The following is a 16307-nucleotide window of genomic DNA, read 5'->3' as shown; positions in this document are numbered from 1 at the left end:
GGCAGATATTTACTGTAGCCTATCAGTGTTTGTGTGTATTTTGTGATTTTCCTAGAGAGCCCCACTGTTGCTGATCAATTGCACCAATCACCAGAAAAAATTCCTTGTATGTGAAAACATACTTGGCAATAAAACTGATTCTGATTCTGATTCTGATTCTGATTCTGATTTTGTCAGTCGGAAAATCATTTGCCCGATTATGCTGACACCACTTGAATGCAGCATAGTTCACCTGCCTGAAGGCATGTTGCAGCACGTTACTTCACCTGTATTTTCAACTGTTCGCTGCTGGAGTAACGGAGACGATAAAGGAGGGCGACAGGACGACTGGATCTGGTGAGTGAGCGACCGCATTTTATTCTGTGGTAGCGTTTGATATAAAGTTAGCACTAGCCCCAAAGACTGTTAGAGCAGTGAAAAAGACGTTTTCATTAGCTAAACTGACGTAGTCACGTTAAGACACATTTGGCTAGCAGTGCAAAGCACTTAAACGGACATTTTCTCTTCAAAAACACACAGTCATCGGCGCAGGCGGCTGCCCTGCCAGAAGACGTGCGCTTCGAGTGAAGTACGACTTCAAAGAGCGATAGGACGACTGAATCTGGTGAGTGCGCGACCGCGTTTTACTCTGTGGTGGCTTTTGATGTAAAGTTAGCACTAACCTTGGCTCCAATGACTGTTAAGGCAGTGGGGGAAAAACGTTTTCATTAGCTAAACTGAAGTGGTAATGTTAAGACACATTTGGCTGGCAGCGTAACTTTAAAGCATTTTAACGGACAGTTTTCTCTTCTAAGACACACATAGCTTTTGTAGCTGTTTGTGAGCAGTGAAAACAACATTTTAATTATTAACACTGATGCTTCCACTTGTTAGAGTTAGAAGTGACCCCCCCCCCCCCCCCCAAAAAAAAAAGAAATAAAAATTATTTTTTTTTTCTTTTTGAATCTTCTAAACCTAACCTCCACTGTTGTGGCTGGTGAAAAGATTGCTTTAAAAGATATTTGAAGCTCTTGTTTTTCAGCATTGGCACTCTTGCTATGCTCATTGTATATTTTTGGGTATTTTTTCCACTCAAGTTATCTGCCATTAATTGTTGGTACATCACCTGTCAAATGTTAATTGTGTTCATGTGACCAGGTTGTGATATTGTAGTGTGCATATGACCCTCTTAACTTCAACAACGTAACATTAGTTTTTAGGAAGTGGATGTCAAACAAATGGCATTATACAGTTTTATCACTATCCAGAATTAAGAGTCTTAAAATAGAGATAGATGGTAAAGGATAATCTAACATTACTTCCCAGTCTCTCATGTTTTTTTTCTTTGTTATTGTGTTGCAGGTCTCCAGAAGACATGTTGTGGAAGTGTAAGTACTGCCCTTTCATCTGTGAGAAGAGAGCACAGCTTTTTAAGCACTATAGACTTAAACATGGGAGCTATGCAAGAACAGAACCATTTCCATGTTTACACCAGGAATGTCTGTGTACATTCAAATCACTCAATGCACTAAGAATACACTTATCCCGCCTTCACACCAAACCTTCAGAACAGCAACCAACCGTAGATGTACCAGTAAAGTTTTGCTGTCTGTCATGTGGGTTTTCTGAGTCTTGTACTGAAACTGACTATTTTAGTCACCTGCATAATACACACTTAAAAGTCAACCATTAAGTCAGTTGCCCTTATAAAGACTGTGACTTTGAAAGCAGTGTCTACTCCACTTTCAAAGCACACAAGAGTAAAGCACACAAGGAACACAGCTGGAAGAGGTTCAAATCAGAAATCATTGGTTGTGATTATGAAGGTCATGATCAGGATGATGCACAAGAGCAAATATCAGATGCTGATGACATGGCAGAGTTGGGAGAAGTTAGTGAAGAAGCTAGTGAGAATGATATTCATGTTTTAGGAAAGCAGCTAGAGCACAACTTAGCATCTCTTCTGTTAAAGATGCAAACAGTTATGCACATACCAGAGAGTTGTGTGCAAGAGATATTACAGCAGATTTGTCAAATCAATAAGCTGTCAGAGCCACTTCTGCACAACAAAGTGAGGGCTACACTAAATAAGTACTTTGATAATGTCAATGGTACAGTTGTGAGCGAAATTACCAGTGCTGTGTCAGAGTGTAACATGATGTCATTTTGTGCCAAAGATGGACCCTTAGGAACTGCTAAAAAGAGAGCAGCCTATGTACGCAAAGAGTTCCCACTGGTAAACCCCATTGAATATGTTGTGGAAAAAGGCAAAAAACCTCTTGCATATGTCCCCATTGTTCCAATGCTCCAGAAGCTGCTTAACAAAACTGATGTGTTAGACAAAGCTATGTCAGAAAAAGTCCATGTACTGCAGGAATACACATCTTATGCAGATGGGCAGTACTTGAATGAAAATTCTCTTCTTGCAGGCGATGAATTCACAATTGCTCTTGGCCTTTACATTGACGACTTTGAAGTAGCCAATCCTCTCGGAACGTCAAAACTGAAACATAAAATGTGTGCAGTATATTGGGTCATTGCAAACATACCTGCAAAATACAGGTCCACCCTCAACTCAATCCAGCTTGCTCTGCTATGCAATACCTCTACAGTTAAAGATTGTGGTTATGCAAAAGTTCTGCAGTCTCTCATCTATGATTTAAAGATATTGGAGCAAAATGGTGTTTACATAGAGCCACTAGGTGCAAGTGTGAAGGGCACAGTCTTATATGTTGCCGCTGATAATCTTGGTGCTCACTCTCTTGCAGGATACTTGGAGAGCTTCAAGGTCGACAAGTTCTGCAGATTCTGTCTAGCAAGCAGCAGAGACGCACAACAGCAAGAGGTATGTTCTGGATTCTTTCAACTCAGAGACAAAGACTCTCATGATAGGCAAGTGCAGGAGGTGAGAGAGGACACAGCACTGACTCAGACTTATGGTGTTAATAGAGCATGTCCATTAACTGAAAATCTCGAGCACTTTCATGTGGTCACAGGGTATCCTCCCGACATCATGCACGATCTCTTTGAAGGCATTGTGCCAATTGAGTTGTCCCTGTGTCTTAAAAATCTGATAAGCAAGAGGTATTTCACATTAGATACACTAAATCAGACCATCAGACACTTTAATTACACATTCACAGACAAAACAGACCGCCCTCAGATCATCGGAAAGGGATTTTCCACCAAAGGAAGCATTGGTGGAAATGCCCATGAGAATTAGTGTCTCATAAGGCTCCTCCCATTTCTTATTGGTCACTCTGTTCCTGAGGGTGATGACACTTGGGAAATTCTGATGCTTCTTAAAGACATAATCGAGCTGGCTATGGCACCAAGGCATACTGAAGAGACACTGCATTTCATGGAATGTAAAATAACAGAACATAGACGGCTTCTGCAGTCAACTTTTCCAGGTTTTCAGTTAAAGCCAAAGCATCACTATCTGGAACACTATCCTTACCTTGTGAGGAAGTTTGGTCCCTTGTGCGATGTTTAGACAATGCGCTTTGAGGGTAAACATAAGTTCTTTAAAAAAGCAATTCGAAACGCTCAAAATTTCAAAAATGTTGCAATGACACTCGCTACAAAACACCAGAAAGCAGTCAGTTACCATCTTGACTGCAGCGCATTTTTCAAACCATCGGTGGAGATGACAAGGGTTACCCCAGTTTTGCTAGCCTCTTTCCCTTTGAATGTTCAGAGAGTGTTTGCTCGAGACATTGCAAAGGTAGATTCTGTTCTGGATGTGTCATCTGTCTGCATAGAGGGAATCATGTATCATCCACGTATGATTCTCTCTTTTGGCGCATGCTCAGGTCTCTCTGAATTTGCCCAGATTGAAAAGATTGTTGCAGCTAACACAGAAATCCTGTTCATCTGCCACAAAATGACCGCATGGTACTGTGAACCAACTTCTCTGTGGTGATATCCCCTCCACACATGTGGTCAAGATATCGGAGCTGAATGATGTCCTCCCGTTATCAGCATACAGGGTCCAAGGAGAACTTATGGTAACATTGAAACGATATGTTATTTGCTAAATTCTTGTGCATATCCTTTCTCCCCAGATGGCTCTGCAAGAGAAATTCATCTTGAGGGTTATTGTCTCAGAGGGAGACATCAGAAAATTGACAATGACAACACAACCGGACACACTTGAAGATTTAATTGGCTGGCTTAAAGGCACTCTCCAAGCACATTACAACTTCGTCCTGCAGTACCAAGACCCCGACTTTAACAATGAACTGTGTAACCTTGAAGATGTCTCAGAGCTCCCAGATAAGCCAACAATTAAAATCATCCCTATGATTGAATTGGTACCAGTCACTAGACCAGTTGAAGAACCAGTTGAACAATCTTCATTGTGTAGTGACGCAAGCAGCTTGGCAGACACCGAGATCCTGTCCAACTCCTCTCTGGATAGAAGTGCACCATGGCCAGAAGTGTTTGAAATCCCAAAATTTTCAGTTGATGTGGAGTACCGACTCCGTCAAGGTAACTTGTTATATCTCAGGGATGGAACCCATCTTAAAGTGACAAAAGAGTTAAAGCATGATATCCTTCAGAAATTGGCTGAGGTCATCTATGCATTTGATGCCTACCCAAAAAAGGAAGATTTAGCGGCTGTTGCACAAGCTTTAGTAGAAACGCACCCATGTCTTAAAGAAGCGGGGTCACCGTCTGGCTGTGTTGGATGGAAGAATAGTGTGATGTTCAAGGTTGGAAATTACAGGGCCAAAATGCGCAAGCTGGGCCGACTTGACGTCACCATCAACAGTGGTAAACGTGGAAGATACTCAACAAATGGCGATCCTCCAAACAAGGACATAAAAAAGCCAAGGAAAGGAGAAATAAATTTCCTGCCTCAGTATCCAGAGGGCTTAGACGACCAAAATCTGGAAGCAGCTCGCCAGGTTCTAGTCAATGAGATGATTAAGGCGAAGCCAAATGGGTCTCTTATTAAAAAAGAGATGGATATGACCTTTGCTCTTCGGAGAAAAGAAGTTGTGACAGACAAGCCTGCAATTACCCAGATTGTACAGCGATGGCCAGCACTTTTCTCTGAAAGCGAGGTTTGTATGCCTGTTTTGAGTATTTACAAAAAGTGGTCAAAACTATGTGACCCAAATCATGTTGAGAGTCATAAATGTCTTTCATTTGACCATGGACCTATACATTATATTTTCAGGTGTGTTACGAGTTCACCCGAGTGGTGGGGAAAAATCTCAAAGATAACTTCTTTGAGGCACTTGACCGTTTCTCACCAAACTTGTTGGACCTCTTCAGGAAGAAGAGGGGCCTCAGTTGACAGCTTTTAACTGACCTTTTACATCAGACAAGGGTAGGCTGATTTGTCTAACTAAACTGATTGCTTGTCTTGCTTCGCTATTATTCCCCCTTTCTTCTCATTTCATTACTTTTCACTGCTCCCCCATTTCCATTTCCTCTTTTCTCCAACACTTCATACTTTGCTCTTTTCTTATTTTTATCTCTCCTGTTCTGTCATTCTATCTACTCCTCTCTACTTTCTTTACAGGAAGTTTGTAATAAATTAATTAAATTGTGGTGATTTTGTATTTAACCATATACAGTATGAGTGTACTTAGTTATGTCCACTATCTTCCAGACCACTGAGCCAACAGACATCAGGTGCCTTTGTCTTCGAGGACTGCCAGTCGTCTTGGGGGATGACCCCTCTGCATTCTTCAAAACCTGCTCGGTAAGTAACTGAATTTGTTTTGAATATCTGCATTATTGATTCACAACATGACCATTTGATAGGAATTTACAATAAAAAATTAAATTACTGATACCTACTCTAAATTACAAACAAATTAACATTGTACAAAAATTTGAATGTTCACCTTTGTCTTTATTTCTGTGAAACTGACATCAGCTAGTGTGAGATGGGGCCACAAGGAAGGACCCCTGTTCTTATTTTGCTGAGGACTATGAAAAACCCTTACATAAGTTCTTACTTTTTGAGATTAAATAACAATACTGGTCTTAAATTTGTATCAACTGCAGTAATTGCATCTGTACTGGATATAGTTTTTACACTTTCAACGTTCAACTTTTTAGTTTGACTAGGGCTAATAAAGCTCTCCATCTCTGCTGAGCTACAAAACCATTTCAGCACACAGGTTTTCAAACGGCTTCTTGTAATGCACAGATCAAATTATGGTGATGTAAAATTGGTGGTGTCCTTTCTTAATTTCTGTGGTCAATGCAGCATTATTGACATTACAATGTCCTCTCTGTCTCTTTTTCTGTTAGGATGCAACTGACAAGGACTCGTACAGTGAAACTCCAGTGGGAATCCTCTGCATTGATGAACATCCTCAACTCAACCCATCCAGAGTGAGCATCGTCTTGGAAGGGAGTGTGGTAATGGAGGAGCTGGCCAACCTGCCACAGGCTTTCTGTGTCCTTTTTGGACTGATCAATGCCTTGCACTTGGATTACCCCAAGTGCATGAAAAGCACCTTCCTCTTTATTCAACAGGTCATGCTAAACCTGGGCAGAGGTGAGCTGAAACCCAAAATTCAGTCTTTGAAGAATCAACTATCTGTAAAACTGGGGTCTGAATACTTCTGCTCTGGATCTGAGTGCTTGGTTATCTGTGATGTTGCACTTTAAAAATACCATGTTTACTGTGGCCACTGTTTGATATGCAAGTTTTTTTATGCGTTGCCGCTGATTTTGCTGTTTGATTCCATCCTGATTGGTGTATGATTCATGTTATCAACACTGATCTAGCAGTTTGGTTCCATTCCTATTTTAAGCTACAGTATGTTTTATGGCATTGACACTGATTTTGTAGTTTAATTCCATGCTGATTGGTGTATGTTCGTGTTATAAGCACTGATCTAGTTTCATTTCTATTGCATTGGCATTTATTTTGAAGTTTTAATGCCAGCCTGATTCACAAGAGTGCAAGGAAAACACCTTTCACCTTCTTCAGCAGGTCAGACTCAACTTTGGCAGAGGTGAGCTGAAACCCAAAATTCAATTTTTGAAGAATTGAGTATGTGTTTAAAACAGGGAGTCTTGTTTATTTGTAATGTTGCACTTTAAAAATACCATTACTGTGGGCACTGTTTGATATGCATGTTTTTTATGCATTGCCACTGATTTTGTGATTTCATTCCATGGTGATCGGTGTGTGATTCATGGTATTAGCATGGATCTATTTGAACACGTTTTATTAAACTTGTCTTTCAAGAATGTACGCCTATGGTTTTAATTTTTATTTTCTTAATTTAATCTGTATAGTTTATTTTGTTTTATTAGACAGATTTTATTTATAGTGGAGTAATTAGGCAAAGTATTTTTTAAGTTTAATCATCTTGGAGGTTTGTGCACTTAACTTAAAATTAACAGTGGAATAAAGGGGAAAAGCAATTAATATTGCTAATGATTTTAAGTTGAACAAACTTGGTCTTAAGTGTATTGAAGTCAAAATAACATTGCCATCCACTCATTTTTTTAAGTTAAGTTCACTTAAGTATTTTCATCAAACATTACTTAATTTTTTTAGGGCAACCAGTTTCCTAAATTTTTTTAAGTAAACTCAACTTATCCGGGTTTACAGTGTAGAGCGGCCAGTACGAACACCGCAAGATATGCGTGTCCATAGTGCGCGAATAAGAGAAGCTGACCGTTGATCAAAAATACAATTAAAACGTAGAAGAAAAGGAAAAAAAGCTCAACAATGAGTAGGAGCTGCCTTTACAGGCTGCCACTTGTGCGGCGCCATGGAAACGGAAAAAGCTATTATTGCGCTAAATTCATCTTGAGCAGTTAGCCGGTTCAGAGGTTGTCTTGGGAAAGACCATGCCCTGTTTGGCTGTTATCTCACGCTCAGATATTACTAATTTATACCCTTTTCTCACCAAAATAGCGGGTATAAGCGGGTTTTAAAATGCCGGTAACGCTAATAAAAGCCGATTGACAGAGGACGGATACTGCAAGGAGCAATCTCATCACATACAGTTACAGAACACACACACAGAAGCAGTGGGGGAAAAGTGAGTGGCTAGCTGTTGTGCAAACAGGCTAAATGGATCTGTCACAGCTCATCCCCCGGTTGGTGCTCCCAGAAACGTGCCTCCGTGTAATGCTTCTATTGGTGATTGCATGTTTTTAAAACTGATTTGAAGGTGCAGCCACCCTTTCATCCTCGTGCGCAGTGTAGCTGCGATCCAGCACCTGGACAGATGACCGGTCTGTCCAAGTGCTGTGACAATGATTGTGCTGTGAAATATTGTGTACGACCACAAAAACTCAATTGACACAACACTTTTTTTGTGAAATCTGTTTTTTATTTTGTTTTCTTTCTTTTTTTGGTAGTGCTTGCTTTACTATCGACAAGTGTGCTGCCAGGGTTGATGTGTTGTATTGCGTGCACACTAGGCTTTCTAAAATGTTCAATGAAAAAATGCGTTGAGAAGTTATCATTATGATGACTGTCATGGAAAATATTGGCTTGAGAGTCCACTGTTAAAAAGACAAAAAAAAATGTTTAAAGATAAATGTGTGTTGTTTCCAAAGTCAGTGAGTAATCGTGTTAAATAATTGTGATCTATACAGTAGTATGTGATGTTGTATCCACATTCAACATTTGCCACATTTACACTGACAAAAAAATGATTAACTTGACAATCCTTGTACATTTCTTTGGTCATATATCCTGTAAATCCTACATTTTAATATTTGAACCTCAACTTTGCCAAATGCAACCAACAGATTCGACTGTTTAATCAAGATGCAGTAAACTACAACTGAGAAACAAACCAAACTAGTTGGTAGTACTGCCTTGACTGTGACTAATTAAACTTACTTGAAATATTTTAATTTCAGAGCTTCCTGGGATTGTTGCCTCACTCAAAGATGTCTTACAGGTCATGGAATGCAGCTCATCTTACACCTCAAGTTCAAGCCCAAGTTCCAGTGAACTGCATATTCCTGCATGCTCAGAAATGGATGGAAAATACCTTTTGATAATCCAAATTTTATAGCTGGAATAAAGATTTATTTTCATAGTCTCAGTGTCTGTCTGTGTTTATGTATGACTACTTCATAAAATCCAGTGGCATTGTGCCTTCTGTTTACTTTTGAATCACTGTTATAAACCCCTGTTTTTTGTTATTCTACCCAGATTGCCCTTGCTGATTCTGATGTAACAGTCCCCTGGACAATGTTTGAAAGACTCAACAAGTCACAAATTTCTCTTTTACCACAAGATCTGGCCACACTAAAACTTGGAAAGACATCTATTTAGTTATATTTCATCATTTCTGTGCTGCATTAAATGTGTTGGGTTCCACATGGGAAAACATTTCAACCTGAAAGGTTACCACCTGAAAAAACTGAGAACAGTTAGAGATTTGTTGCAGCAACTTTGAAGAAAAAGAACAAAAAAAAATCAGACAAGGGTACAAAAATGTTAATTAGAGGTTAATTTAGCCTTTATATTAATGAAAAAATGTTTTTCCACCTACCACAGAAACTGTGAAAAAGCAGTTTTCAAATACCACAGTTGTTTGAAGCCCTTATTTGCAGAAAATGCAACAGTGAGACCTTCTCAAAGAAACCTGACCCTCCACTTGAAGGTTAAAGATCGCCGATCTGTATTTTCCTCTTGCCCCAGATTGGGGGTAATGTCTGTTTATGACTCATAGAAAGGAAAGCTACAGGGCAACACTTGCATACATTTTTAGGGGCACTTGTGTTTGGGAACCATTTGGCTACTTTGAAAAATGAAATTAGCTGGGTGTAAGGCTTCCCAAATCCAATAGGGTATGAGAGAGCCACTAACAGTAGCCTAAACTCTGATCAAATAGACGAGCTTACATACAGGACCAAATTCCATACAACAAGAAATTTACTTCCTACACTGTAGATGTGCTTTGTTTTCTTTAATATGTGTAATCCCACGAAATAATTGAAGTATGGTTTGCTTCTGGTCTTGGAAGTAATGCTGGATTACTTATTAGTGCCTTACATTGTAGCAAATAAGTTTAAGTTGAATTCATGCTTTACATTTTAGCTCCTTTATTTTTGGTTTAGTGAAGTGTAAAAAAAACAAAACAAAAAAAAACCCACCTTCCAAAATCTTTATGTACAGAGTATCTTTCTTCGTACAGCTCCATGCACATCATTCAACTTGCAGAGTGTTGCATCCATAATGTTACCACTAACAGCAGAAAGTCTAGAAGGCTAAATTTTTGGCAGTTATATAAATAAGTTGTAAGTTGATCAGATGAGCAATTGATGAGAAAAATGAAAGACAAACAGACAGACAGATTTTTTTCATTCATTAGTAGAATATTTGAATTTATTGTTTGATTTTTTCCATTTGAATGTCTATCCAAAGAATATATATGCAATAATTTAGGTTTTTCATTTAAAGAGCTTTCTAGAAATAAAGCACATCCGTGTAATAAATGATATAGAGCAAAATAAGTGTCAAAGTGTCCATTACTTAAAAAAAAAAAAAAATTGCAATGCCTGCATTTTTTTCTCATTTGTGCATTTGTAATTCATACTTGTAGAGAACATAATGTCGAAAAGATGTTTACTAAGGGAAACGTGAAAGTTTAGATCCTGCTTATTCACTGTATCCTGCAAAACAAGATTGTCCTGCAGGATAGACAGATGTTCAAAATGTTTTGAAGGAGCTAATCCTATATAGCAATACAGGGGAGACAACTTTCCTGTTGGACATCTGAAAAATTCCTGCAGGACAATAAATTGTACTACAGCACACTTTGTAAGACCTATACAGGACTCACTTAACAGGAGAAACACATTCCTGTGGGACTTAATTTTAAGTTTTGAGATACTTTTGATTATATTTATTGTATGTCTTTTAAAAAAAGTATGTTTTCCCCTTTTTGGAACTCTGACATCAGCCTATAAAAAATAACAAAAACAAACAAAAAAAAATGAACAAAAAATTTTGGTTATTAATTAAAAAAAAAAAGAAATAAATAATAACACCTCAAGGTGCCGGAATGTGATGATGTCATCAGCATAAAAAAATAAATAATTCGAGATCAAAGTCAATGGAATGTGATGATGTCATCAGCTTCCTTTGATGTTGGGTTGTAGGGAACTATGGGATCGGTCACAAATACAGGCATTCTTACACAACAATTAGACCTACACACGTCGTGTACTCAGGCAAGATACTTGACAAGGAGTAGTAAAGCTGAAATAATTCACACAACACTAAAACAACACCAAATAACAAAGAAACCAACCAACAAATAGAGATGGCTTCAGCAAACATTACCAATTTATTTAAGGCTGAATGGGTCAGAATTCAATCTGCCCAAAGAAGTCAGCCCAATGAAGCCAAATTAAACAACAGGCAGGCAGTGGGAGACAGATATGCCAATAACCAGTGGTTTAACCAGAACAGCTGTCTCAGATTCAACAGTGCAGTCTTAAGGAAAGAAACAGAGAAGGAGAATCGGGTACTGACTGAACTGAAGAAAAGAAAGCAACAATTGGCTGAAGATGAAAACGTGAAGTATGAAGAAATGATGCAGTCTAGACTGAAAGAAGATTTGAGAAGGGATCAGGAGAGGATCTATCAGAGAAAGCTGCAAGGCCAAGCTGTGGCACAATATCAAGTAAGGCAAATGAAAGAAAGGGAACAGCTGAAAGAAAAGGAGAGACTCCAAGACAAGAAAGATGCAGAATTACTCCGCAAGCTTGATGAAAAACATGCACAAGAGCTAAGATGTGAAATGGAAAAAAAAGCTCAGGCAAAGAAAATAAATCTCAAAAACCAACTGGAGGATATTTACAAAGCAAACCTCAAGAGGGAAGCACAGGTACACAAGCTTAAAATAGAGGAACAGAAACTTGAGTTTCAAAGACAAGAAATGCTGTTGCAACGAAAACCTGAACAGGCAGAAAGGTTCAGAAGGCTCGAGGTACAAAGGGAGATTGTAAGGGACAAACTGGCAGCCACAAAGAAGGAGCAGACTGCAACTACAGCTCTGTTGGAGGAGCAGAGATTTGCAAAGGATGTAAGTAAGAGAAAGGCTGAACTGGCAAAGCAGCAGAAGGAAAAGGAGGAGAAAAGGGCTGCTGTGCTTCAGTGTATCTCTGTCCACAGACAGAAAATGATTATTGAGAAAGAGCAGAAGGCAAAGGCAGAGAAACAGAGCAACTTGGACTGGCTTCAGGTTCAGAAACAAGCTGACATGTTGTCCACAACAAATAAAAAATTGAAGGCTCAGAGGACCAGAGTGGACAGAATAAAAATGGACAATGTCAATTTTTCCCTGGCAGCTGAAAAACGTGCACATGCTCAGCAGCTGAAAAAGGACGAACATGACTCTGCAGTGAGGAATGCAGAGCAGACTGCTCAGCAGAGGAAGCACCTCCAGCAATATATTCAGTATGAACTTCATGAGGCAGCAGAGAATCTGTGGTGTCAGGAACGCCAAAACTTGTCAATCAGCTATAAAGAGACCAGTAAGGACGACCTGAGGCCAACCTGCCTCCCACCCATTTCCAAAGCAGCTAAAGCCACTTTAGCTGCACCAGATTCAACTGGACGAGGCTTTGGTCTCGGTTTTAGCGTGGAAGGGTCCAGTCACTGCTCTGCTGATACCGGGGAGCCACTGCCCAGATTATCCAAGCCTAAACCAAGACTCAACAACCTGGAGCTCAGACATGGAGAAACCAGAATAATTGACCTTCGACAGACCCGCCTCTCCCCTGTACCAACTGTGTGTAAGCTCCAGCAGGCCTCCGCAGCACCATCACTCCGCTTCCCACCCATCCAAAGTGCAGTCATGCAGGATTTCAAAAACAAATTATCTGGACCAGCCTAATCTCCCCAAGCCCATCCCATCCTGCCACCCCTTTCCCTTCCCCACCCTACAACATTTCCCTTCTCTTTCCCTTTTACTTCCATTATTATTCCTCATATTCCTATCTGTTAGAAGTTTACATGTGTGGGTTTACTCCGGGTGCTCCGGTTTCCTCCCATAATCCAAAAAGAATTAAAGTTAGATGCGTTTGGTGATTAGATAGGTCTTATCACCAAATTCATTACATGAATTAAACTTTAAATTTGCAAAAATAAAATCACCTATCAATAACATTAATAAACTTAAATAAACTATAGTAAAAAATGTCTGAGCATAAATATTGTTAACAGTCATGTGGCTATATTTTCTATGGCAATGTGGACACTAAAAAAATATGCAACAAGGGATACCTTATCATACACAAACTGTGTCTGTGTCATAGCCATACTCTCAACACTGCTGTTATATTTTTGTTGGTTTAGATCACAGAATTACTGTATTTTTCTGGAAAAAAGGCAAATATTTTCTTTTTAATAGATATACTGGGACAACGATTAATTGTGATAATAAATAAAAAGTGGATTTAGTGTTAAGTGACACTTAAAAAATGACAAACTCAGTCAAGAAGTGTCTAATTAGCTGTTTATTAGATTTCAAAAAGCACTAAAATATAATTGTTATTTGGAGACATAATAAAATTGAATACAAAATCCAATACAAAAAGGAACACATTTGTAATGTGTTGAATACAGAAACAGTGTTTCCCATAATCTTGTGTGGCAGACCAACACAGGTACACAAACAATACTTTCAAGAATATTTTTCTGATGTGAGAGATGGTCTCAAATAGTAGGCTAAAATATGACTGCTAGGACCAATATTGTGAGGAGCACCCTCCAAATGTATGTAAACCAAATGAGCTACACATGAAAGAAGGATGCATTTATAAGTATTTTAATGACAGTGGTCTAAGCAATTACATCTTCATAACACCTTCTTAAAAATTTTGTATGTTTGTAAATGGGTCATGAGCCTGGTGCCCCATTTAACAAGGAAGTTAACAGGCTGCAGTGTTACCAGTGTTTTTCAGAAGAGCACCTAGCAAACCAATTTCGCAACTTTTTGGACAAACCTTAGCTGCTTTTCACAGAAGAGAGAGCAGCAGTTAGTTACACAGATGAAGGCTGTGCCCTGTGAGAGAGACAAAATAAGAAAGATGTTCTGTCGCTTTTGGTGATGCTGTTATGATATTATCCTTACTTATAGGTTTTTAAACTGTTGACTTGTTTTTAGTGTGCTGAAAATGAGCTTTAGATGTTTAATTAAGTTATATGGAATATTAGAATACAGCCCACAGAACGTTGGGGCATTCTTTGTTGGTACAGACAAGTTAAGATAAGTCTCTGAATTCTTATCACGGAACAATCTCCTCGATCTAAACAGGTCAGGCTTTGAGAGTGGCCACTCCTTGCTGTCTGTGACAGAAACCCTAAGGGCAGCCAGAATTGCAGGTCAGTCCTGAGTTCTCTCCAACCTGGGCATCTTGGGCAAAGCCCTTTCTTGGTTTGAATCCTATCTTACCGGGTGCTCCTTCACTGTGTCATGGCAAGGGAAAATGTCCTCAGCCCATCCCCTCCCAACTGGAGTTCCCTAAGGACTGGTTCTGGGACCCCTCCATGGGTCCAACTTTCCGCTCACATGGCCACTCATATCACGGCTATGCTGACTACACCATCTAACATTTCAGTTAGATAACTTCAAACAGCTATGCTGAGTTGAATCCCTTCAGCAGAGCTCATGTGTTCATATCATTTTCCACTTTTGTCATCTATTTTGTGCTTCTTCAAAATGGTAAGGTAAAGGAGCCAATAGTCCTAAAGGATGAACTTCCTCTGGTACAGCACAGGAGTATGTACAGGATGGTCTTTCCAAACTTTAACTGGAATCAAACAGTGTGTAACAATAAGATAAGATAAGATAGCCTTTATTAGTCCCACAGTGGGGAAATTCACAGTGTTACAGCAGCAAAGTGGCAGTGCAGAGAACAGGAAAGCTGCAGAAACTGCAATAACAAATAAATAAAAAGATAAATAATAACAATATAATAATGTACAAAATATATAGATACAAAAAATTACATATTTACAACAACAGTAGCAGCGTTTGTGGGATATTGACAGATGTGTGAGTTTGTTATGGTGGTGAGTTGTCCATTTCTGGTGTGTGTGTGGTTACTGAGTGCAGTGTTTGTTATAAAGTCTGACAGCAGCTGGAAGGAAAGACTTGCAGTATCTCTCCTTCACACACTATGGGTGCAGCAGCCTGTCACTGAAGGAGCTGCTCAGTGCTGTCAGAGTGTCCTGCATGGGGTGGGAGGTGTTCTCCATCAGGGATGATAGCTTCGCCACCTCCACTGAGTCCAAGGGGCATCCCAGGACAGAGCTGGCCTTCGTGATCAGCCTGTTCAGTCTCCCCCTGTCAGCAGTGGAGATGCTAATGCCCCAGCAGACCACACCATAAAAGATGGCTGATGCCACAGAGTCGTAAAAGGTGTGCCCCTTGCGTCCCAAAAGACCTGAGTCTCTGTAGCAGGTACAGCCTGCTCTGTCCTTTTTTGTAAAGAGCATGTGTGTTGTCAGTACAGTACAGTTTATTGTTCAGGTGAACACCCAGGTACTTATACGAGTCCACAATCTCAATGTCCATTCCCTGGATGTTCACTGTGGTTTGACAGTGTTTGTGCCTGCGGAAATCCACCACCAGTTCCTTGGTTTTCCCTGCGTTGATCTGGAGGTGGTTCTGCTGGCACTAGTTCACAAAGTCCAGGGTCAGTTCTCTGTACTCCCTGTCGTCCCCATCAGCAATGAGGCCGACAGTTGCAGAGTCATTGGAGAACTTTTGCAGGTGGCAGTTGGTGGAGTTGTAGGAGAAGTCTGCAATGTAGAGGGTGAAGAGGAACGGAGCCAGAACTGTTCCCTGCGGGGCCCCTGTACTGCAGACGACCCTGTCAGACACATAGTCCTGGATCCTCACATACTGTGGCCGGTTGGTGAGGTAGTCAAGGATCCATGTGGTGAGGTGGTGGTCCACTCTCATGCACTCCAACTTGTCCCTCAGGATCGTGGGTTGGATGGTGTTGAAAGCACTGGAGAAATCAAAGAACATGATTCTCACAGTGCTCCCAGCCTTTTCCAGGTGAGAGAGGGATCGTTATAGGAGGAAGATGACGGCAATGTCTACACCAATGCCAGGCTGGTAGGCGAACTGAAGCGTGTCCAGCGATGGGCTCACCAGGTGCCGAAGATGAACAAAGACCAGTCGCTCCAGGGTCTTCATCAGGTGGGATGTCAGTGCCACCAGCCTGTAGCTGTTGAGGTCCTTGGGGTGGGGTGTCTTCGGCACCGGTACCACGCAGGATGTCTTCCCCAGCTGTGGCACTCTCCCCAGCTTCAGGCTCAGGTTGAAGATGTGCTCAACTCTCCTGCACAGTTG

The 16307-nt window shown here is 40.3% G+C and overlaps 1 protein-coding gene across 4 annotated transcripts; it reads left to right on the top strand.

Annotated features, from left to right (window-relative positions):
* The first annotated feature begins 174 nt into the window (after positions 1–174).
* Positions 175–13836, top strand: LOC139634836 (cilia- and flagella- associated protein 210-like). 4 transcript variants are annotated; one of them, XM_071501516.1, is made up of 10 exons: positions 175–336; positions 520–604; positions 1342–1367; positions 2748–2824; positions 4047–5051; positions 5168–5320; positions 5606–5698; positions 6256–6505; positions 6887–6968; positions 8842–13836. In XM_071501516.1, exon 10 carries the CDS (start codon positions 11259–11261, stop codon positions 12834–12836), a length of 1578 nt encoding a protein of 525 aa, XP_071357617.1. In that variant the 5' UTR covers positions 175–336; positions 520–604; positions 1342–1367; positions 2748–2824; positions 4047–5051; positions 5168–5320; positions 5606–5698; positions 6256–6505; positions 6887–6968; positions 8842–11258; the 3' UTR covers positions 12837–13836. The 4 variants fall into 4 exon arrangements, with proteins under 4 accessions (XP_071357617.1, XP_071357616.1, XP_071357619.1 ...); XM_071501515.1 differs by having other exon boundaries at positions 5168–5698; XM_071501518.1 differs by having other exon boundaries at positions 5168–5698; positions 8842–9023.
* Positions 13837–16307: the final 2471 nt, after the last annotated feature.

Source organism: Trachinotus anak, unplaced genomic scaffold (genome assembly GCF_046630095.1).
Source record: "Trachinotus anak isolate AG129_WGS33_773 ecotype Australia unplaced genomic scaffold, CSIRO_AGI_Tana_v1 ptg000017l, whole genome shotgun sequence".
In the NCBI taxonomy this organism is placed as follows: domain Eukaryota; kingdom Metazoa; phylum Chordata; class Actinopteri; order Carangiformes; family Carangidae; genus Trachinotus; species Trachinotus anak.
Note: the sequence above shows the minus strand (reverse complement) of the source record. Positions and strands in the feature narration are given on the sequence as shown.

What these genes read in the sequence shown, in the direction of transcription:
- LOC139634836 (XM_071501516.1), top strand. Translation starts at nt 11,259, where the DNA reads ATGGCTTCAGCAAACATTACCAATTTATTTAAGGCTGAATGGGTCAGA.